The sequence below is a fragment of the Chiloscyllium plagiosum genome, chromosome 1 (assembly GCF_004010195.1).
Source record: "Chiloscyllium plagiosum isolate BGI_BamShark_2017 chromosome 1, ASM401019v2, whole genome shotgun sequence".
Lineage (NCBI taxonomy): Eukaryota > Metazoa > Chordata > Chondrichthyes > Orectolobiformes > Hemiscylliidae > Chiloscyllium > Chiloscyllium plagiosum.
In genome coordinates, this window is record NC_057710.1 from 70,601,006 (window position 1) to 70,625,668 (window position 24,663).

The 24,663-nt window shown below is 39.5% G+C and overlaps 1 protein-coding gene across 1 annotated transcript in view; it reads left to right on the forward strand.

Annotated features, from left to right (window-relative positions):
* Positions 1-20,793, forward strand: part of setd9 (SET domain containing 9) — a 26,415-nt gene extending 5,622 nt beyond the window's left edge. The window contains exons 2-6 of the mRNA XM_043689064.1: positions 1,402-1,769; positions 5,369-5,492; positions 6,756-6,871; positions 8,767-8,872; positions 20,136-20,793. Coding sequence (XP_043544999.1) covers positions 1,402-1,769; positions 5,369-5,492; positions 6,756-6,871; positions 8,767-8,872; positions 20,136-20,223 — 802 coding nt within the window. The 3' untranslated portion in view covers positions 20,224-20,793. The remainder of the gene's footprint in view (positions 1-1,401; positions 1,770-5,368; positions 5,493-6,755; positions 6,872-8,766; positions 8,873-20,135) is intronic.
* The last annotated feature ends 3,870 nt before the right edge of the window (positions 20,794-24,663 follow it).

A 24,663-nucleotide genomic window follows, 5' to 3' on the forward strand; every position in this document is an offset into this window, starting at 1 on the left:
TTTGGTGTCATCTGCAAACTTACTAACTGTACGTCTTATGCTTGCATCCAAATCATTTATATAAATTACAAAAAGTAGAGGACCCAGCACCGATCCTTGTGGCACTCCACTGGTCACAGGTCTCCAGTCTGAAAAACAACCCTCCACCACCACCCTCTGTCTTCTACCTTTGAGCCAGTTCTGTACCCAAATGGCTAGTTCTCCCTGTATTCCGTGAGATCTAACCCTGCTAACCAGTTTCCCATGGGGAACCTTGTTGAACACCTTACTGAAGTCCATATAGATCACATCTACCGATTTGTCCTCATTAATCGTCTTTGTTACTTCTTCAAAAAACTCAATCAAGTTTATGAGCAACATCCTCCATCCTGCATTGACTGACCCTTTCTCATAGGTGTCCCCTTATTTGCTGTGCCTGAATTTAGATTCCATAGTCTTGAGGCTTTGGGCAGGGACTAAAAGAGGTTTAGCTGGATGTCGCCTGAATTGGATTGTATTAACTATATTAAGAAGTTGGACAAACTTTGAGTGTCAGAGGTTGAAGGGCGACTTTGTAGAAAGATATGAAATTATGAGAGGCACAGTGAATAGTCAGATTCTTTTTTTCCCAGGATGGAATATTAAATACTGGGGACCATAGGTTTAAGTTGAGAGAGGGACCTTTTAAAGGAGAAATGCAAGGTTCGATGGTGTCTGGAATGACCTTGGGTGGAAGCATATACGATAGCAACATTTAAGAGGCATTTTGACCCACTCCCAGATAGGCAGGAAATAGAGGGATAACAGACCATGTGCAGACAGATGGGATTATTTTAGAATGGCATCGTGGTGGGCACAGACACATTATTCTGTTCTGTATTCTACAGTGTCTGTTTTTGCTTACACAATGTTAAATCTGTGTCCGCTCCTTATTGATCTTTCTACTGCTGACAATCATTTTACTTTATTCATTCTGCCAGAAATCATTCATGGTTATCAATACCTCAATCAAATCTCTTATTAATCAGTGTCACCTCCGCTGAGTTGGGAGCCCCTCAGATTTGGGGATTAAATCCCATTCCACGTCTTTAGTTGAATAACCAAATGCCTGAACTGCTGTGCTCTTCCAGCACCACTAATCCAGAATCTGGTTTCCAGCATCTGCAGTCATTGTTTTTACCTAACCAAACCTGATAGTCCAGTGCAGTAATAGTACACTGACAATCAATTTAAGGTGATCAGTCAAGCTCATCGTGTGGCTCGTTTACACTTGTTTGAAATGGCACCTATTTGAATGTAGGACCTGTTTTCTGCAAATAAAAGGAAGATATTCAAATTCTGTGCCTTTGTAAAATCACCAGGGAACATGATGCAAGACATTTCAAAGTATGTGACTAATTTTTTTATTATTGATTATTGCAGGACAGTACGATTGGTTGCAGAAGATTCTTTGGATAAAGTTATTTCTGATCAAGTGGTTGAGGCGTCATTACTGAAGCTATTTCATGCTTTGTTCTTGAGTGATTTGAGCAATCAAGCTGAATTTCTTAATCTGCTGCCAGGAAATATCCAATCAAAATACAATGAAATGTTTACTCATTTTCAATCAACTAAACAAATTGAGAAAAAATCAAAAGGAAGCGAAATGGATTTGAACCCTAATGAGACAATATTTAAAACATTTGGATTCATTATCAATCGTGCAACTAGTTCACTTTTCTTTGCGGGAAGAGGGGTGTTTGTTACCACAGGCAGAGTGCCGAAAGGAGCCATTGTTTGCATGTACCCTGGTACAGAAGTCATTTTTCTTTTTACAACTTTAATATCCTGCAATTCTTTGTTAGCATTTTATACATGTTTTGTTAAGACATTGTTTATGTCAGTGTGACTGCTTTCTTTATTTTGTAAATTAATACCAGGCCACTTTACATTCTGTTTGCTGAAACCATTTGTACTGGTTGCTATGAGTGTGCTTTTCTCTTCTGGCATCTCTATCTTCCTTTGTCTCTATGTCTGGCTATTCACCTGGTCCTGCCTTGTTGCCTGCTCACTTGAGCCTTCCCTGTGTCTTTACATTCTCTCCTTTCTGGTTGACCTGCCCCAACATTCCCATCTCTTCCCTTCCATGCTGTTCCTCCTTTCACTCAATGTACAGCCGTCCCTTGCTCATTTATCCTGATCCCTTCCCCCCTCCTCATTCCCACTCCCTTTTCCCAACCTCGCCTTCACATCTCTTCCTGCCCCAGGGTCAGGAGGGCTTTCATTCAGAACAAAACCAATGATTAGTTAGGGAGGGGCACAGATGAGCTTCAGCACTATGCTCAAAGTAACTATCACAAGCGAGGCTGCCAGGGTTTAGTGATGCTCGGTTAAGAGGATTGTTGTGCCTGCCACACACACAGCATGTTTAACTTATGTCTAGCAAAGAAACTACGAGTCGATTCTTAATAATAGTAAACAATTTTATTTATTTATTTAACACAATTAATGCAAGAACAACAAAATACACCAGAAACTAACAATTTACACTTTAAATCTAATCAACTATCTTATGCTTAACTTAACTCTGGATGATCATATCCCACCACACTCGATCTTGGCCTAGATCCACGTGGTGATGACCATCTGGTCATCTTCTCTCCGTAGCCCCAGGGGTGTCATCTCTTCTCGTTGGTTGGTCTCGAGTTACCGCTCCAGAGGATGATGTTGCAACAATTCTTAGAGTTAGTAGATGCTCCAGTCCTTTTGGGAGGGCCTTTAGTGTCTTCCAGTGGATCGATCAGGGATTGGTCATCCTGATTGACAGACCCCAACAAGGCATTGATCTGTCGATGTCAGGGTTGTCCTTGGGCATTTATTCCTGGGGGTGTTAGGTGCATACAGATCAGGTAGCCCTCTCCAAAAAAGGGTGTGAGGCACCCCTATGTCTGACAAACAACTCAAAGTTCCAATTGTCCTGGGGATAGCAATCCGGTTGATTCTATTCAATTCAAATTCGAGTGTATATTGTCTGCAGCTGCGGGGTTAATTACATTCTGTCTGTAGCTGCAGCCTGTCTGGATTCTGGAACATGTTTATTAGCACAGTCACCTTGGCCAAGGCTTGCCTCAGTTTCCCAGCATGCTCATTTATTGTCAATGTTTTTGTAAATCCATCATTTTGAGTGGCCCATCCGGCCACAGGGTAATGGGGACGGGGTGGGAGTTGGAGGAGATGTGGTTCCAGGGCTGCCATTTGTTAATGGAAGATTGATTGGGAAGGTAAAGCAGCAGTGCCTAAACAGTGTCAAAAGGAAAAACAAGATGTCACTATTGTTGGATTGGCTATAATATCCTGCACTACTTTGGGAACACAGGGCGGCATTGGTGAAGACTCACAGTGAAGACTGGGTGGCTTTTGAGGGGAATTGAAAATTGACATTTTCTTATGGAACCATGGCACGCTGCCTCACAGTGCCAGAAACCCAGGTTCGATTCCACCCTCAAGTGACTCTCATGTTCTCTCCTTGTCTGTGTGGGTTTCCTCTGGGTGCTCTGGTTTCCTCTTGCAATCCAAAGATGTGCAGGTTAGGTGGATTGGCCACGCTAAATTATCCATTGTGTTCAGGAGTATGCAGGTTAGGTGTGTTAGCCATGGGAAAAGGCAGGAATAGAGTTACAGGGATAGTGTGTCTGGGTAGGGTACTCTTTGGAGGGTTAGTGTTAACTTGTTAGGCCGAATGGCCTGCTACCACTTTGTAGGGAGTCTATGGTTTCCATGGTCTTCAGATACATGGGTGGGATGTGTGATCAGAGTTGACACTTCTGCAGAAGAAATGTAATTCCAAGTTCAGTATCTGATTGAGAGTCTAAGGAATTGGTGACTTTTAGATGCTGGGTGGTTTCAAATATCTCTGCAAAGTAGTTCTACACTGCTACCCAGTGGAATTTTAGTGGAGCTGCATGCTGCTGGCTTGAAGACCAACAATACAAATGAATGTGCTTAGTTTGAAGCAATTGCTAATATTAAGATTAAATTCTTTGATATTTAAAGTGGAAATCATAGTATAAACAGACAGAAGAGATAATGTAGGTAAATGTTGACAGTTTAAACATGGGATTCCTATTGACAAAGCTAGAAGGAAGTTTCACTTTAATTTGAAATTAACCATTGCATGTCACTCTGTATTTTCTGTGGGTGAACATGCATATATTATATGTTAATATTTTTGTACTGTAGTTTACTTATTTATACAGGGAAAATTTTTGCCTATTGCTAATGCTTTTGCTATTAACAGGTCTTATAATGAATACAGTAGAAATATTACAAATAGAATTCATGTCTAATTGACTTTAGATTATAACTTATTAGTTATGAATTATGGGTATGACCTTATGTGAGTTAAATGGACCATCCTGCTGTTGGTGTTTACTATGAAATTGGTTGATGCAACACAAGTGTGTTAAAATTCTGCTTTCTGTTGTCTGTGATTCTCAACAGCTGTTTCTTTCAGGGTTTTAACTCTGTTTATACATTTTGAGTTAGTTGTCTGAATGTTTACACTTTGCATAAAAGTAATGGATTCCCAGTGACTTTAGGAGTGTAAAGTCATTTTGGATGTTAGTTTGTTGTTATAAATTACATAGACTTCTGAAGCCATCACTCATATCCTTGTTTCATTTGATCTTGATTACACCAATCTGCTGCTGCTGTCCCACTACCTGACACCATCTGAAAGACTGAACTTGTCCACATCTGCTGCCTGTATTCGAATGCAGACTAAATGCTGTTAACCCATTGGCCCCATGCTTGGTGATCTGTATTAGCATACTGATGACACATTAGTTTGATAATTATTTACAAATCCTCAGCCATCCTCAACTGTACAACTATTTGCAGTTCTGGGGGTTCAACCAGTTTTGACGTCTTGCACATTCGGAGTCTTCATCACGCTACCAAAGGCAGCTGTGTGCCTTCTCCTTACAAAAAAGCATCTCCTTGACAATCGGTCCCTGCTGAGTTGCACTCATACTGGAAAGAAGCTTGTTCTAACGAAGGGCTTGTATCAAATTGGAGCAGTATTGTATATCATTGTATAAGAAGTAGTTGTTTCCCCTAAGTTAACAACATTTGGCTAGAAAATGAGTTCAATTCAATCAATAAAATAAAGCAGATTGCTTGGATTACAAGTCTTAGGATGTAGAACAGTACAGCATACGAATGGTATTTGTAAGTGTAGGCCATCGAACAAAGCCATTGACTAAATTTGAAAACCTTATAGTGTCATTCCCCATTGAATAAATTGGCCAAACTTCCCTTCTCCTCAACAGGTACGTGTGTGTATTTGTGCATCTGTAAAATCTAATGATATTATTTGTATTTAACTAATGGTCTTTTTATGAGCTAACAGGTACTATCTATCAGCAATATGAACCTATCTTTTTCCAGTCAATGGGCAACCCATTTATTTTTCGATGTATTGATGGTGTGTTGATTGATGGGAACGATAAAGGAATATCTAAAGTTATTTATAAGTGAGTTTTAGTCACCTTTTAAATCGATTTGTGAGGTCAGATACTGCACTTATAATTTTGTGAAATTTGTCTTTGTGTGAAGTTATAACTGAATTCAATGACTTGCCCTTTCTTGCTCTGTATCTTCCACTAGCGTACGTCTCTCCCAATATCTGAACTTCTCCAGTTTGGATCTCCTCTATCTTCATTATTCCACCAAACCTTTGGTCACCTGTCCTAATGTCGTCTTATGCAACATGGGATCAAATATTATTTGAACCCTTCTTGAAGGAGGGTGTCTTTTTTAAAATCAAGTTAAATGTACTATATTTTTGTTGTACTGTCAGCCCAATGAAGAACTGTCAGTATTAGTTGTATAATTTGCTTATTATTGGAAGATTCCAAGCTTTTAAAGAATTTCTCATTAATATATAATTAATCTTTTAGTACCTAGTTCTAGATCAGAACTTCAGTATTGTGGGAATGACTGTACTGATTCATTGGAGCTTTACTGTTATGTTAGGCATGCATTTTCATGTTGCTAGTAACTAAAGAATTAAGAGAAAATTTAAAATAATTAATGAACTCTTCATCCTTTGAGCATTGCCCATTATTTCTACTAAAGGTTTGCTGATTGGTTTGAGCATCTAAGTGAGTTATATCACACTCTTGAAATGGGTGTTTATCATGTGAATGTCCAGAGATACATTTAAGCATTCATTTTTAAAAAGTGCTAGTTTTATTGCTCTTAACTTTGGTTGAATCTGGTATTGTACCACACCTGGAGTGTTTAACAATTTGTTCATGTCAACTGTTCCTCTCCTGATTGAAGTATATGATGTTTGTAGCCTTGTTGTCTCCCTTCTCCCTAGTTGTCTTTAGATACTGCCCATGGTCAAGATGAGGAGCAGATTACTTGATCTTGAATCTCTTCTTGATGAAACTTGGTGCTTTGTACAAAAAACATAAGACAAATTCACTGTGACTTATCTGCCAGTTCCCTTCCTTGGTTTCACTCAGCTCCTGCCCATAATGATATACCTGCAACTGGGAATTCTGGGTGTGGATAATTGGAGGTTCACGCTCAACTCAGATGTTTGTGGTACAGTGTGTTAAAACTGAGACATTGCAGTATGAGACCACAAAATTGTTATTTAATGGAACACTGCAAACCTTACTAGGAACGTTTTTTTTTTAATGTAGAAGGTTTATCCTCTGCACAGTTTATCAAAATAAATATGTTTGCATGCATTGCTTTGTTTAAATTTCTCTGACCACTTTCAGATCATGCTGTGGGCGGGACAGGCTTGGCCCTTATAAAACAAATGATGTCTCTTGGCTGACAGAAATCCCAGTTAATCCGTTAGCTGTGGGTCAGTACGTCAACAACTGTTCTAATGGTATGTTGTTTTCATTTTAGGGTCTTTGTAAAACTTGTTGTTGTGCATGGCATTGGTATAATTAATGAAGCTGCAATTCACCAGCAAGAAAACTGAGACACTTGAAGACAGTATTAACAATTAAGAAGTTATGGGAGTGCCATCTGAGTTCAGAAGAGATTGTCTTGCTTTCATTATTAACATAGTCAACTAAAAATAGATCCAAAAGTGTATCTTGACTAGTACGCTAGATACTTGAGCTCAGCATCAAAGGCCTGCCAAAAGTGAACTGTGCCTACAGGCAGTTTATGACTCCACACATCTTATGCATCAGTAATTGTAACATTAAAATAAATGACACTGTCACTGTATTCAGACTTGCTATGTGCCCTTATGATCTCACATGATCTCTTTGACTTCAACAGACAACAAACTAGGTGTTTGGTTTGGACAATGAAGTACAATACCAATCCAAATATTTGGCAATACATAAACAAATAAACAGCCTATTTTGATGATACACACAACGTAGCTAGCTATTCTTTTTTCTGGTACTTGAAGCCCAGAAGAAAGATAAAAGCAAATGTAAAACTCTCACCTTGTTGACCTTCATGTTGTCCAGACTCAATAACTTTCACTCACTTCTCTCTCACTCAATCTTCAGGTTAAAATAGCAACTGAGGCTGCAATTACATCAATAGCATCCTGTCTGTATATTTGAAGCTGACAGGGTCAGCTTGATGGTTCACTTTACTAGATGGTAATAATAACACCAAACACACAGATTCATTCCAGTTGAAGTGGATTGGACACCATCTTCATTGTACACTCTGCCTCTGAAACAGAAGAACTGAGTTCAAGTCCTATCTGTCCTAGATGTGTGTTATAATATGTCCAAACAGATTGATAAAGGATAATTCCCCTGGCAGCTGCACACAGGCATACTTGCTGCCTGTAACTTAAACTTGCAATAAGCTTAATTGGAGCAGAAGGTAGTGGATAAGTCCCCTGCTCTATTGTAACTGGAAACTGGTTCAATCACTAATGTTTCTACACAAACATTCATCTATCCTGCATGGATAACCCTTATTTGAACTTAAGTACAAATGAACATTAATAAGAAAGGACCAAATGTGATGAATGTTAAATTTTGAATTTTGTTACAATTACAAGAAATTAGTGATGACCATTTGAGACGTGGGGGCACTTATTACCTTTCAGTTGATGAATGAGAGACCTTATCATTGGTGGCAAATGTACAAGTTGCAGATATAATTGGTGGCATTGAGATGTGAAAGAAATTGACAAATGCAGAGAAATAAATTTTTTGCATTTGTATAATGTTTGTCACTGTGTTAAGGCATCCACGTCTTTTTAAAACTAATAAAGGTTTTAGTTTGAAAATACAACAGTTAATTTATAAGTAGATAGGTAATTATGTTGTTGAGGGATACATATTGCCTAGGACACTGATGAGAACATCTTTACTGTTAGGAAAATAGATGATGAATGTAGGAGGTTATTGATGTTAAAGGAACACTGCCCTTAGCAAACTCAGTTAAAGATTTATTACAGAGAAGAAACATTTGAAGGGAAGCGAATTATAACTGTAAATTTGATGGAGAGCCATACAACAGAATTTTCTTTAAAAGTGAACCGTGTCAGACTCAAATCAGAAGTTTTGGCAATGGTCAACTAAACAATCATCATTACATTCAGGAATAGAATCTCAGGACAAGACCAGTGAAACGACCAGAAAATATCTTTGCTAAAGTTTGTATATTAAGCTAGAATTTGAAAGTTGGTAGCATGCTTCAAGTACAGTAATAAACAATTAAAGAATTATGGGAGAAAACTCTGCAAAGTTTGTTCATATGTTTAAGTAAAGACTAATCTAGTATGTTTTTTTGTTTCAGAGAAAGCAGCCAATGTGTGCTATCAGGAGTTTGATGTTCCTGCAACATTTCCTATAGAGCTCCGTCAGTACATTCCTAATGTTAATTATGGTCAAAATGTGGAAAGGTTGGTCCCAATTATATTTGAGCTAAGATTTATTATTTTATCATTAAACATCAGCATCACAAAGTCATAGAGTCCAACAGAACGGAGACAGGCCCTTTGGCCCAAATGGTCCATGCCGACCAAAATGTCCATCCACGCTCACCCCATTGCCCTGCACTTGGCCCATATCCTTCTAAATCTTTCCTATCCATGTATTTGTCCAAATGCCTTTTAAATGTTAATGTACCTACCTCAACCACTTCTGCTCACAGCTCATTCCATATCCGTACATATGGAATGTAAAAAAGCTGCTCTCAAGTTCCCTTTTATTCTTTCCCCTCTAACCTTAAACTGATGTCATCTAGTCCACAATTCCCCACTCTGGGAAAAAGACAATGCATTCACTCTATCCATGCCTCTCATGATCTTATGCACTTCTACAAGATCCCCCCTCAGTCTCCTATTCTCTAAAGAGAAAAGTCCTAGCTTGTCCAACCTCTCCCTATAACTTAGATTGTTGAGTCCAGGCAACATCCATGTAAATTCCTTCTGCGCTCTTTCCAGTTTAATAACATCTTTCCTATAGCAAGGTGACCAAAACTGAACACAATACTCCGAGTGCAGCCTCACCAGCATCCTGTCTAACTGCACATAACTTCCCAACTTCCCAACTAATGAAGGTCAGTGTTCCAAAAGCCTCTTTCACTGTCCTGTCCACCTGTGACTCCACTTTCAAGAGAACCATGCACCTGAACTCCAGTGCCCCTCTATTCCACTACACTCCTTAAGGTCTGACCATTCACAATGAACTCCTACCTTGATTTGACTTTCCAAAATGCAACATCTCACACTTATTTATATCAAACTCCATTTGCCATTTCTTGGCCCACTTCCCCAGCTGATCAAGGTCCTGCTGCAATTTTTGATAACATTCCTCACTGTCCCCATTTTCCCAATTTTAATGTCATTTGCAAACTTACTAATCATGCGTTGTACGCTCTCATCCAAATAATTGATATTAATCAAAATGTATTGAATAAAATGCTTTATGCATGTCTGTCTAAAGCCTTGTTCAGCTGAGAGATTTAACTAGTCATCACATATACAATGTGTAGAAGTAATACTACAGACTTAATCTGTTCATATTTGTCATTGTTTGATATTTATATTTATACAAAGTGTTTAATGGAAATCATTCAATTCTGTAATTAATAAGACTGCCAAAGGGTCTCTCAGAATGTGATGGAGCACAAAATACAACTGCACAACAACTTGCATTTTTATAGCATCCCTAAGTTACTGTATAGAAAAAGAGGGAAGTATGTTCTTTGATGGAAGAGTCTGAAATAACCTTAAAATTAGAGTGAACATGTGTGGGGTTATGGGTTAATTTCAGAAAATACATTTTCTCACAATATATATTAGAAATCTAGAAATATGCTTTGCTCCATAAACTGCTGTGCTTAAATTAATTGAAAATCTGAGAACAGATTAATGGATTTTTGTTTGGCAAAGTTATCAAGAGTTACAGGTGAAGGTAGTTAAGATCCAGGCCAGTTGTGATCTAATTTTATGGCAAAACAGACTTGTGGGATGAAAGTTGTTCCACTGTTCCTATGGTAAACCGATACCGAGATGTAATTGAACCAAAGATGATCAAAGAAATAGGAAAAGGTAGGACCAGTATGAAATTTTTAAAAATCATATTAGGAACGAAGTAAATAAAATGGAGGTGCAAGGCCAGGGGTGTTAGTTGCTTAAGGAACTCTGGCTCAGAGTTGATGAACTGGAATCTGAGCTCTGAAAACTCCGACACATCAGGAAAGGGGAGAGTTACATAGACACTGTGTTGCAGGAGGTAGTCACATCCCTTAGATTAACTACCTCCAATTCAGTCAGTGGTCAGGGATGGGAGGCTGTGACTACCTGTGAGGCAGGTAGAGGGATCCAGGAGATAGTACTGAAGGAGCCTCAGCCCTTGAGCTTGTCTAACAGGTTTGAGATTCTTGCTCCCTGTGTGGATAAGAACGGGGATGGAGGGAAGATAAGCAAACTGACCATAAGACGGAGATACAGGGAGCCATGCGAGAAGGGAGAGAAGAGAGAAATTTATTTGTAATTAGGGATAGTGTGGTCAAGGGAATAGACACTTTTCTCTCTGGCCAGGTTGAGAGTTTGAGAAGGTTGGAATTCAGATTAGTTATGGAGTTGATTATTGTCAGAAAATGAAAGGAAAAGACAGCATGTGTGAATGTCATATTGTACCAAGGAACCACAAAAATGGAGGGGAATTCAATAATAGAACAAACTTAAAAGTTTTCTGTCTTAATACATAAAGCTCTTGGAATAAGGTAGATAAACTGACAGTGCAGTCGAGGTAAATGAACATGATCTCAAAGCCATTATGGAAACATGGATACAAGTAGACCAAAACTGAGAACTTAACATTCAGGCATATTAGATCTTTTGGAAAAACAAAAGGAATGGGTAAGATGGCAGGTAGCACTGTTAGTAAGAGATTAAATGAGGACAGTTGTGAGAGATGATCCAGGCTCGGTGATGTAAACTCCATTTGGATGGTGGTAAAGGGAAGGAACTCATCGGTAGGAGTAGGGTACAAACCACCCAAACAGTAGCCACTCTGTGGGAAAAGCTATAAATAAACAACTAATAAGAACATGAAAAAAGCATAGAGGAAAAATTGTAGGTGACTTTAATCTTCATGTTAATTGAATTAATCAAATTGGAAAAGGTTGCTACGGCAATGAATTCGGAGATGCATTATAGATAGTTTTCTAGAGCATTAGGTCATGGACGTAACCAAGGAGCAGGTTACCTTGGATCTGGTAATGGGTAATGAAGCAGGTGTAATAAATGAATGAAAAATCCCTTCAGTTGAAGTAGTATTTACAACATGATAGAATTTAACATTCAGTTTGAGATTGAGGAACTTGGGACAAAAACAACTGTGTTTAACTTAAATAAAGGGAATTACAATGAAATGACAGTAGAGTTAGCTAAAGTAAACTGGGCAGATAGATGAGCAGGAATGACTGGAAGCAAACAATGGCAGATATTTAAGGAGGCCATTCTTGACTCACAGCAAAAATAAATCCCTGTAAGGAGGAAGAAGTCTAGGAGAGGGATAAACTAACCATGGCTGACCAAGGAAATTAACAAGAGCATTGAGTTGAAAGGAGTAGCATATGAGGAAGCCAAAATTGGCGATCGCTCATAATGCTGGGATAAATTCAGAATCCAGCAAAGAAGAGGTATAAAGAGAATAAAGACAGAAAATAAGTTACAAACGAAAACTATGGAGAAATATAAAAACTGACAATAAAAAGGAAAAGAGAGGTCAAAGTAAATATAGAAAATGAATCTAGGGAGATGGCTTTTGGGAACAAGAAAATGGCAGAGGAGTTAAACAAATATTTATGGTGAAAGATACTTTAAACATCCCATTAATGCTAAAGACAATGGAGGGGGAGTTAGGTAGTACCACCACTACTAAATAATTAGTAATAGACAAATTAGTGAGACAAAAGGTAGATAGATCCTTAGGCCCTGGTAACTCACATCCTAGGATCCTAAAAGAGGTACCTACATATACAGTGGATGCATTGGTTTTAATTTACCAACGTTTATTAGACTCTGGAGAAGTACCAGAGGATTAGAAAACTATTGATGTGACACCCCAATTCAGAAATGGAGGGAGGCAAAAAGCAGGTAACTACAAGTTGATTAGTCCAAAGTTAATGTCTAATGAGTCTGTTGGAAAGGTATTGGAATCAATTAAGAAAGTTGTAGCAGAACAATTAAAAAATCGTAACCTAATCCAGCAGATTCAGTATGGCTTCATGAAAGGGAAATAGTGTCTGACTAATTTATTAGAGTTTTTTTCAGAAAGTTTCAACCAGAGTGGATAGAGGGGAACCAGTAGCTGTGTTGCATTTGAACTTCTAGAAGGCATTTACTAAGGTTCCCACAAAAGATTAAGACATAAGAGCCCACGGTGTGAGAGGTAGCATTTTGGCAGGAGTAGAGAATGAGCTCATGGGCAGGAACCGGCGGGTCGGCAACCCCTGACCAGTGGGATTCTGCAGGGGTTAGTGCTGGGACCACAACCGCCTTACAATATATTATTGACTTGAAGAAAGGAACATAATGGACTGTTGCCAAAATTTGCAGATGACACAAAAATAAGTGGAAAGGCAGGTTGCAAGAGGGGTACAAACAGATACAGAGAGATATTGATAAGAAGTTGTCAAATGGATAATGATGTGGGCAAGTGCAATGTTGTTCACTTTGAAAGGGAGAACAAAAGTACAGAAAATTATTTAAATGGAGAAAACTTGCAGGACTTTGGAGTACTTGTGCATGAAACACTGAAAGCTACCACAGGTGCAGCAGATAATCAGAAAGGCTAATGGAATGTTGGATCTTATTTCAAGTAGATTGGAGTATAAGAATAGGATGTCTTGCTGAAAATGGTGAGACCACCTCTGGAGTATTGTGAACAGTTTTGGTCTCCTTATTTGAGGAAATTTATTTGATAGAGGATTGGCTGACTGGGAGAGGCAGAGAGTGGGGATAAAGGAGTCTTTTTCAGGATGGCAGCTGGTGTCTAGTGGAGCTCCACAAGACTCCATGTTGGGACCGCCTATTCATGTTATAGGTAAACAATCTGGACTAAGAAAGTGATGGCATTGTTGCTAAGTTTGCGGATGACACAAAGGTAGGTGGAGGACAAGTAGTGTTGAGGAAGTGGGGAGACTGAAGAAAAACTTGGACAGGTTAGGAGAGTGGCCAAAGAAGTGGAATATGAATTACAATGTGGAAAAGAGTGAGGTTATGCACTTGGAGAAAGAATAAAGGCATGGACTATTTTCTAAATGGGGAAAGGATTTGGAAATCTGAAATATAAAGTGTTTCGGGAGTCCTAGTTCAGGATTCTCTTCAGGTTAACAAAACCGATTTAGTTGGTGGTTAGGAAGGCAAATGCAATGTTAGCATTCATTTCGAGGGGACAAGAATACAAGAGCAGAGACGTATTGCTGGGGCTGTATAAGGCTCTGGTCAGACCGCATCTGGAATTCTGTGAACTGTTTTGGGTCCCGTATCTAAGGAAGGATGTGCTGGTGTTGGAGGGGTCCAGAGGAGGTTTACAAGAATGATTCTGGGGATGATGGGCTTGTTACATAAAGAGCCACACAACACCAGCTTATAGTGCAACAGGTTTATTTGAAATCACAAACTTTCCGAGTGTGCTACTTTATTGTCAAGTGATGAAGGAGAAGCATTCCGAAAGCTTGTGATTTCAAGTAAGTCTGTTGGATCATAACCTGAGTTTGTCCACCCCAGTCCAAAGCCAGCACCTGCATATCATATAAGGAGTGGTTGAGGACTCAGGTCTGTACTCTTTGGTGTTTAAAATAATGAGAAGTGATCTCATTGAAACATATAAGATTCTTAAGGAGTTTGACAGGGTAAATGCTGAGAGGATGCTTCCTCTCATGGGACAGTCTAGGACCAGAGGGCATAGTCTCAGAATAAAGAGGTAATAATTTAAGACGGAGATGGGGAGGAATTTCTTCTCTCAGATGGTTGAGTTATTGGAACTGCTTGCCACAGAGAGCTGCGGGGGAAGAGTCCTTGTGTATATTCAAGGCTGAAATAGAATCTTGATCAGCCGGGGAATCAAGGGTTATGAGGAAAGGGCAGGAAAGTGGATACAAGGAATGTCGGATCAGCAATAATCCCGTTGAATAGTGGAGCAGGTGCGGGGGCTGGACAGTCTGCTCCTGTTCCTATTTCTTATGGTTTAAGTAGTGAAGCAGAGATGTAAGGAAGGAAACCAGTGCATATCCATGGTGGCTGAAAACTCCCACCACAGGAAGCAGCAGTGGATAAGCTTTCAAATAGTATAGGCTTGGGTGCAACCCTTCAGGTAATTGCTACAGTAGAGTGAGGTAAGGCAATGAAGGAAATTGTAAACAAGGCCAAGATTTTGAATTCAACTCATTGGAAAGATAGACAAGAGGTGGTACAGATATAAAGCATTGGATATGGAGGTTGGAAATTTGAATTTTCGTTTTGAATGAAGCTCAAAGGAGAAGTATAAATAACCAGGTAATCTTGGAAGAAAGTGGTCTTTATAAAGCATCTTGTGTAGTTTTGAAGCAGTTAATAGTTCAGTATAGCTAAGTAATATGCCTGCCCATTTAACATTCACATCCAAAGTTCAATGCGGGGTGCATGTATAGATGCAGTTATAGTTTTTGGTAGAAACCACTTCTTTTGGAAGAAGTTGTAGTTTTAAGAATTTAGATTGGTGCTGCAGAATCAAAGCTAGTTCTTTTTGCAGACAGATGGAAAATTGTCAGTACATGTTGTCTCTGAGGGGCACGAATTAAAATAGTTATAAGCAATTAGAACAATAAGATTATAGATGTGAAGAAAAATATTGGTAAAAAGGCAGAAAGGTGAAGAATTTGTCACTTGTTTATTTAATTCTGTTAGTTAATAGTGGTGTTAGCACTATGTACAGGGATGATCTAAATGCAGGAAACTAACTATGGAAAGAGTTTGGGTAAAGATGAGCAATGATAAGGGCAGGATGTCACTTGTTGGAGTGGTGTACAGATCCCCTAACAGGAACCACGTGGTGGGATAGATGTAAAGTATTGCCACAAAAGCACCACAGTAATCATGGGGGATTTTGATCTACATATAGACTAGAAAAGGCCATATAAAGAAGCAGGCCATTCAGCTAATTGAGTCTGTTCCACTGGTTAGTGAGATCATGGCTGATTTGATAATCTTCAAACCCACTTTCCTGCCTTGAATCCATAATGTTTGATTCTTTTACTGATTAAAAATCTGTCTATCCCAGCCTTTAATATACTTGATGACCCAACCTTGGCAGCCCTCCAATAAAGAACTCCATAAATACACTCTACCCTGAGACAAGAAATTCCTCCTCATCACTGTCTTAAATGGGTGACCGCTTCTTCTGAGATTATGCTTTCTAGTTTTATACTCTCCCACCAGAGAAAAGAACCTGTCCACATCTACCTTGTCAAGTCCACTAAAAATCTTATATGTTTGATAAGGTTGCCTCTCATTCTTCTAATGAGTACAACGTAACCTACTCGACTTCTCATAAGATAGCCACTCCGTACCTAGGATCAGCGTAGTGAACCATATCTGGACTGCCTCTAATGCCAGCATATCTTCCTTCTGATAAGGGGCCCAAAACAGTTCAGTGTTTCTAGCTGTGATCAGACTAATGCCTTGTATCATTTTAGCAAATCCTCTGTACTATTCTGTTCTATTCCCTTTGAAATAAAGGCCAACATTCCAAATACCTTCCCTCTTACCTTCTGAATTTGGGTGAAACTTTTTATGAATTACGCACGAGGACTCAAATTTTTTCTGTTCTATAGCTTTTTGCAATTTTTCTCCAATTACATAATATTCATATCCTCAGATTTTCAAACACTATATTCCATCTACCAAGGCTTTGCCTACTCACTGAAACTGCCGAAATTCCTCTGCAGACCTTTTGTGTCATCCTCACCACTTGCCTTTCCAATATTTTTGTTTAATTTGCAAACTTGACCATAGCACATTCAATTTCCTCCTCCAAGTCATTAATATATATTGTAAATAAAATTGAGGCAGCCCTGGTATTGATCTCTGTGGGACTCCATAGTTACAGGTCACCATCCTGAAAATACCCCTTATCTCAACTCTCTGTCTTCTATTAGTTAGCCAATGCTCTATCTGTGCTGATATCTACCTCCAGCACCTTTGGCTCATCTTGTTAAGGAGCCTAATGTGTGATGCCTTATCAAATACTTTGAAAATCCAAATATATTACATTCACTTTATCTATCCTGCTTGTTACCACCTCAAAACATTTTATAGTAAATTTGTCAAGTATGATTTTCCCTTCATGAAACCATATTGATTTTGTTTGATTATATATTTCTAAATGCTTTGTTATTACATATTCAAAATTGACTGCAACATTTTCCCAATGATAGTTGTAAATCTAACTGGCCTTTAGTTATGTTTCTTATCTCATTTCCTTTTTAAATAAAGATGTTACCATAGCAGATTTCCAATCCTCTGGCAAGTCACGTATGCGAAATCTCCTTGGTGAAGAATTGTTTTCAGGATGGTTTCTTAGCACAGCATGTTCTGGATCTAACCAGAGAACAGGCTATAGTGAGACTGGACAATTAGTACAGAAAAATAAGGACCTAATCACCCCTCACCATTCTGACTTAGAAATTCTTTTATTCACGGGATGTGAGTGGTGCTGACTGGGCCGTCACTTATTGCTTATCCCGAATTTCCCTCAAGAAGGTGGTGGTGAACTGCCTTCATGAACTGCTTCAGTCCACTTGGAGTATGTATACCCACAGTACTAGTTCCAGGGGTTTGACGTGGTGAGTCGCTTGAAGGAGAACTTGAGGTGGAGGATGTATCTGCTGCTCCTGCCCTTCTAGATCGAAATAGTCGTGGGTTTGGAAGGTGCTGTCTGAATATCTTTGGTGAGTTTCTCCAATGTATCTTATAGATAGTACAAACTGCTGCTACTGAGCGTCAGTGGTGGAGAGAGTGGATGCTTGTGGGTGTGGTGCCAATCCAGTGGGCTGCTTTGTCCTGGATGGTGTCAAGCTTCTTGAGTGTTGTTGGAGCTGCACCCATCCAGGCAAGTGGGGAGTATTCCATCACGCTCCTCACTTGTACTTTGTGGAAGTCAAAAGACAAGCTACTTGCTGTAAGATTCCTAGCATCTGATCTGCTTTTGTAGCCACAGCAATTATATTACTAGTAATTTCAATTACAAATCAATAGTAAGGTCCAGGCTTGTTGACAGTGGGCAATTGAGCAATAGTAATAGAAAATTGCATGGGGTAGGCCATTCGGTCCTTCGAATCTGCTCCATCATCCAGTCCAATCATGGTCAATCCTCTGTCTCAATGCCATATTCTCACATTCTCTCCACACCCTGGATGACTTTAAAATAAAATGTATCTATCTCTTCATTGAATGTATTCAGTGACTTGGCCTCCACAGCCTATGAGGTTAAAAAATCCACAGGTTCACTCATCTTTGTATCCTCCTGTCATTTCTGCACACACCAACCAGTGAAATCAGCTCCCCGGCATCAAGTCTGTCCAACACTGTTAAAATTTTGCATGTTTCAATCAGATCCCCCTCAGCTGTCTAAGTTCTAGTGAATACAGACTCAGTCCAACCAAGTTCTCCTTGCTGGACAGATTGATTATCCCCAGTATCAAGCCCAGTGAACCGCCACTGCACTCTTTCTAGAGCAAGAATATCCACTCTTGGGTAGGAAGACCAACACTACTCTCGGCTTAGCCTTGCCAAGACCCTGTAGAACTGCATGGTACATCCCCACTTCTGAACTCCAATCACCTTGCAATGAAGACCAATTTGCTTTCTGCAGCAGCCAGCCTACTTTCATTGACTGGTGTACAGGACATCCAGAACCCCGTGTACATCCATGCTTCCCAATATATCTCCATTTAAATAATACTCTTCCTATCTGTTTTTGACACCAAACGTGTATATCTTCACATTTAGCCACATTGTACCGCATCTGCCATGTTTGCCCACTCATTCAACTGCCCCATTTTTGTGTCTTCAGCAAATGTGAAAATATTGCATTTAGTTTCCTCATTCAGGTCATTTACATATATGCTGTGAATAGCTGGGACCCAAACACTGGTCCTTGAGGGCCCCCACTAGTCACAGCTAGCCACTCAGAAGATCCTTGCCATGTTTTCCTGTCAACCAATTTTGGATTGATTTGGCTGGCTTTGTTCACTCCCCTTAATATTTCCCAAATGTTCTGTTATCACATTTTTGTTAATAGTAGACTCTAGCAGTTTTCCCATTACTGATGTTATTCTAACTGATCTGTAATGTTTTTAATCCCCTCCTTTTTGAAATAGTTGGGTTACCTTTGCCATCCTCCAATCCATACGAACTGCCTCAGACTTTATGGAATTTTGGAAGATGCCCATGAATGTATCTAATATTTCCAGGGCCACTTCCTTTATTACTCGCTCTGGGATGAAGATGATTAGGCCTTGTTAGGTTGTGAGACTTTAACCCTGTTAATTTCCCCAGCACAATTTTCTGACTAATACTGATGTCCTTCAATTCCACCCTCTCACTAGACCCTTTGGTTCCCTAATATTCCTGGGAGGTTATTTGTGTCATCCTTGTGAAGACAGAACCGAAGTATGGTTCAATTGTTTGCCCATTTCTTTATCCCCCATTATAATTTTCTGGATTTCATTTTTTTCTCTTTACATAGTTATAGAAGCTTTTAAGGTTCAGTTTCTGTATTCTCTTCACTCTATCCCCCCTCCTCCCAATCAAACCTGTTTTTCACTCTTTTATTGAATTTGCATTATCATTGAGTATTAAGAGTGATAGTTTCTGTTGGAGATGGGCAGTGCCTGGAACTTAGTGGCACCCTTCCTTCAGTGTTACTGGATCAAAATCCTAGAACTCCCACTGTAACAGCATTGTGGTTATACCTACAGTAAATGGACTGCAGTTGTTCAAGAAGGCAACTCTTAACCACCACCTTCTCAAGGACAGCTCGATATGGGCAATAAATGCTGGCCTCACCCATGATAGCTAAATTCCATGAATGAATAATAAAGAAAACAGATGGATCGAAACCTCCAATATATTTAGATCGTCATGCAGTAGGGTAAAGTGGTTAGAAAAAAAATCAGTGCAAAACTAATGGAAAAGAGGTTAATATGAATTCATTTAAAACATGCTTGATTGAGAGGGTACAACAGAATTATGAGGGAATACTTGACAATGTTACATTATTCAGATTTACGAAGGATTTCAGAGAGTAAGGAGTGAAATATTATTTCTGCTTATTAGTGAATTGGTAACATTTTGGATTAGTATTGAGAATGAAAATGGAAGTTGCATTAAGCCTTTTTCTTACAATAATAGTGAAAAAATATTGTTTAAGAAAATGATATTACTGTTTAAAGGTGAGTTGGTTAAACACTTGAATACAAAGCTCAAATGTTACAGTGAAAATCCAGGAAAACACAAAACTACTAACTTGAAAGCTAACACAAGGAATAAGGATTGAAATAGCTTCCTGGTGCACTTCCACGAAGATTTATGATACTCACAGATTTTGTAATCTATGTTTCATCTGTTTTTGTCCTTAAAATTTCTTATAATTTGATTTGTTTTGCAGGCCTTTGCGATGCGTGGTTCTCGTAGCACTCCGAGACATAGAAAAGGGAGAAGAGTTATTCTCTAATTACTACACAATAGTACATTGAAAGACTAGGACATGAATTACACCCAGAGCTTCATCCTAAGCAACATGGAGTTTCACATTTTAAATGTTGATTCAATGGAGAATTTGATTTTGTTTTGATGATGAGTATTATATGAGGAGGGAGTGATGCCAATGACTGCTAGTGTCCTCGTCTGCCTGCTAAGGCAGGAGGTCCGACTTGGTCTGAAGTTGTAGAGGATAGCCATTAATAAGAGTCTTTGTCTTAAACAAGACATAGTAATTGCACAGTAGCAATCTGGTGCAAAGAAAGACCTTTGGGCAACTCAGAATAACAGGTCTGTCCCTTTTGAGATCCAATGATGTTCTGCTTTTCTGTATCACATAATTAGGAAATGATCAGATTGTGTAAAAATTAATGCAGACACCAGATTAACCTTTCAAAACAATTGTTGCATAAGTTTGAGTTTTTTTTGTGAAATCTTATCTGGTTTTCAGACAAAATATAGACAGATGAACAGGCACGAGTGCACAGTCAGCTTCCATATGAGAGAGAGCTGTGATACTGTTTGAACAATGTAAAAGTTAATTAAATAAATATGCTTCTTTCTTGGCCTGTTACAAATATTCATTGGAGCAAAAGGACTGGGTGAATTGGGATAAATTGAACTGGCTAAGCTTCTGTAGACTTGATTTTCATCTTAATTGCAGTCCATTGGTGCTGCTTCTGAAAAGATGCAAGCGAACCTTTTTGCCAAGTTTGCAATTTATTTATTCATCATGTGCGCTGCTGCTCGAGTTGTGCAGCAATCCAGATATTGAACCCAAAACAAATTAAATTATAATGAGCTGTAACTTCTTTAAATCAGTTTATTACTAGTTTTAAATTCATTCATGGGACGTGGGTATTGCTGGCTAAGGCAGCATTTATTGCCCATCTCTACTTGAGAGCTAAGAGTCAACCACATTACTTGTGACTCTGGAGTCACATGGTAGCCAGACCAAGTAAGGATGGCCGCTTCATTTGCTAAATGATATTAGTGAACAAGATGGGTTTTTCCAACACTTGACAACAGTTCCTGGTCATTACTAAAAGATTGATCCAGATTTTTGTTGCATTCAAATTCCATAACCCATCAAGACAGCACCCCAGAATATTACCAGAGTCAGCCGATTAATATAAAACAAAGAACTGTGAAGAAAGCAGAGTTTTGAGTTTTACCTTTTTACTTTCATCAGGTACAACCTGGTGTTTATAACTGAGGCGGGGTGGGCAGGGGAGGATGTGGCAGTAAAGAGGGGAGAGGTGAGCCGGAGAACACAAAGCGATAGAGATGAAAGAGGTAGGTAAACAAGGAGATAATGGATAACAAGCCAGGACAGAAGAAAAGCTGAATGAGGTTATAAGAGCTAACAATGAAAATGTGGGTTAGCTGTGCTAAATGCAAGCCATATAATGTGATGATGAGCCAATGCGTATATCGGAACAGGTGACTGTGCTAAAAGCAACTCATGTCATAACAGGACCTAGTGTGAGGTGGGTTAAAAAAAACATGAAAGGATGAAATCAGGCTCTATAGATATTGAACTTGATGTTGAAACCTAGAGACTGCAGGGTCCTCAAGTGGAAAATGAAATGACCTTTGACGTTGTGCCAAGCTTTACTGGAGCACTGCAGCAAGCCTGAGACAGTTGTTGGCCAGGGAACACAATCATGGCAGGCAACTGGAAACACATGATCAACTTTGCAGAACATAAATGTTCTGCAAAGCTGTCACCCAGCCTATGTTTCACCTCCCCAATGAAGAGGAGAGCACATTGTGAACAGTGAATACAGATAATGTGAAGAACAGGTAAATTGCAGCCTAATCTGGAAGGTATGTCTGGGGCCTTGGATAATGAGGAGGGAGGAAGTATACACTCCCGTGATTACATGGGAAAGGGTGTTGCGGGAGTGAGAGGAGATGTTAGGAATTGGAGTGTAAGAGTGTCCACTTCTTCCTGCTAGGCCAAATTCATCCTCACTTGGAACAACTACTCATTTAACTCCTCCCTCCTCACTGTCCAAGCTCACTGCTCACAATGTGGTGTCCTCCATACTGAAGAGAAGAAATGCAAGCTGGGTGATCATTGTGGAAATGCCTGCCATTCAACACACAACCATGTTCCCACACCAACATTTCAGTCTCAGGCTTGCTGCAGTGTTCCAGCAGGCCTCAAAAGTGAATATTTCAAGGTAATTCTTGGTTATGTGCAAGAAGTTGCTTAATAAATAACAATTGTTTTCTACTCTTTAAGTGAGTTAGATTGTGTCTAGGCTAGGAACTTAAGAAAGGAGAAAGTGAGGACTGCAGATGCTGGAGATGAGAGTTGAAAATGTGTTGTTGGAAAAGCGCAGCAGGTCAGGCAGCATCCAAGGAGCAGGAGAATCGATGTTTCGGGCATGAGGAAGGGCTTATGCCCGAAACATCGATTCTCCTGTTCCTTGGGTGCTGCCTGACCTGCTGTGCTTTTCTAGCAACACATTTTCAGCTAGGAACTTAAGAACACAAGACAAAGGAACTGGAGGCCAAACAGCCCCATTATTCAACGAGATCATGGCTGATCAGCCCAAGCCTCAAATCCTCTTTTGTGCCAGATCAGCACAACCATCATTTACAGCACAGGAACTGATCCTTCAAGCCTGCGCTGACACATTTTGCCTTTTCATATTAAAACTGTTTCATTTACACGATCTGTATCACTCCCTTCCCTTCCTATTCACGTTTTCATCCAGGTGTTTCTTGAATGCTGCTATTGTGTTTGCTTCCACAACCTCTTCTGGCAGCACGTTCCAGGCACTCACCACCCTTTGTGTGAAAAACTTGCCCCGTTGCACCTTGAATTGGTGTCCCCTAGTAATTAACCACTCCACACTGGAAAAAAGCTTCATACTTTCCTCTCCATCCATACCATTCACGATCTTATAAACTTCTTTCAGGGTCACCCCTCAACCTCCTGCGTTCCAGTGAGAACAAACCCAGTCTATTCAACCTTTATAGCTAAAATCTCCTTTATCAGGCAGCAATCTGGTAAACCTTTTCTGTACCCTCTCCAAAGCATCCTCATCCTTCCGATAGTGTGGGGACTAGAAATGTATGCAATATTCAGTGTGGTCTTGTCTATACTGAATGCTCCCATGATGATTCTGCTCCTTTAACAAGGTTTTGCAGTCCTTTGCTGTTCCCCCACTACCTTTTGTCTCCTTCGACTAAGCCAGTTCTGTATCCATCCTGCCTGATGCTATGTGACTTCACTTTTTGTATCAGTCTGGCAATGAGGGAGCTTACCAAAAGCTTTACTGAAGTCTGTGTCGAGAATATTAGCCACTTTTCCCTCAATCATCTTGATCACCTCTTCAAAAAACACAATCAAGTTGGTGAGGCACAACCTCCCTCACACAAAACCATGTTGTTTATCGCTGAATTAGACTATTTGCTTCTAAATGCTTATACATCTTGTCCCTAAGAATCTTTTCCAGTAATTCCCCTACTCTTGACGTGAGGTTCACAGGTCTGTAATTTCCTGGATTATCCCTGTTACTCTTTTTAATCCAGTCCTGTGGGACCTCACCTGTGGCCAACGTAGGTATCAAGATACCTGTCAATGCTCCAGCAATTTATTCTCTCGCCTCTCTCAATATTCTGGGATACGTTCCACCAAGGACCTGGGGACTTCTCCAACTTAATACTTTTTAAGAGACAACTCTTTCTTTCTAATAGCAATATTTCAACAATCTGCATATCTCCTTTAAATACTGTAATTCAGAATTCACAATTCAGGTATAAGACAATTACTACCCTGAGAGAAGATATTCCTTTTTTAAATGAGATTCTGTAACACCCCTTAGTTCAAGTTAGCGTTACAGGTGCACAATCCTTTATCCAAAATACTCAGGACAAGCTGGTTTTCAGAATTTTTCGAATTTCAGAATGTGAGTTTGATGGTGAAATTTTTAAAAATCATACCAGAGGAGCATGACTCACTGAGTAAAATGGACCCTGAAACAGAATTGAGACCTGCTGGTGCTAGGCTACGCCCCCGCACCGCATGTGCGTGACATGCATCGAGTGATTGTGGAGTTGGGTTAACTGCACGCAAAACAACCTTGTTAAATGAGGAAAAAAAATTTCCCAAAAAAGCCCTTCAGATTTTGGAGCTTTTTGGGTTTCGGATGAATGGTTGTCTACCTTTACTAGCAGAAACATTTTATCACCTAACTTTGGCAAGCCCCCTCAGAATCTCATATGTTTCAATAGGATCACCCCTCATTCTTCTCCACTCTCATGAATAAAGACCTAACCTATTTAGCCATTCTTGACAAGTCATCTCTTTCATCCTAGAAAGGAACCTAGTGAATCATTTTGAACACTCCAATGTTGTTATATCCTTTTTTACATACGAGGATCAAAACTGTACAGAATCCCAATGTAGCCTCACTAAC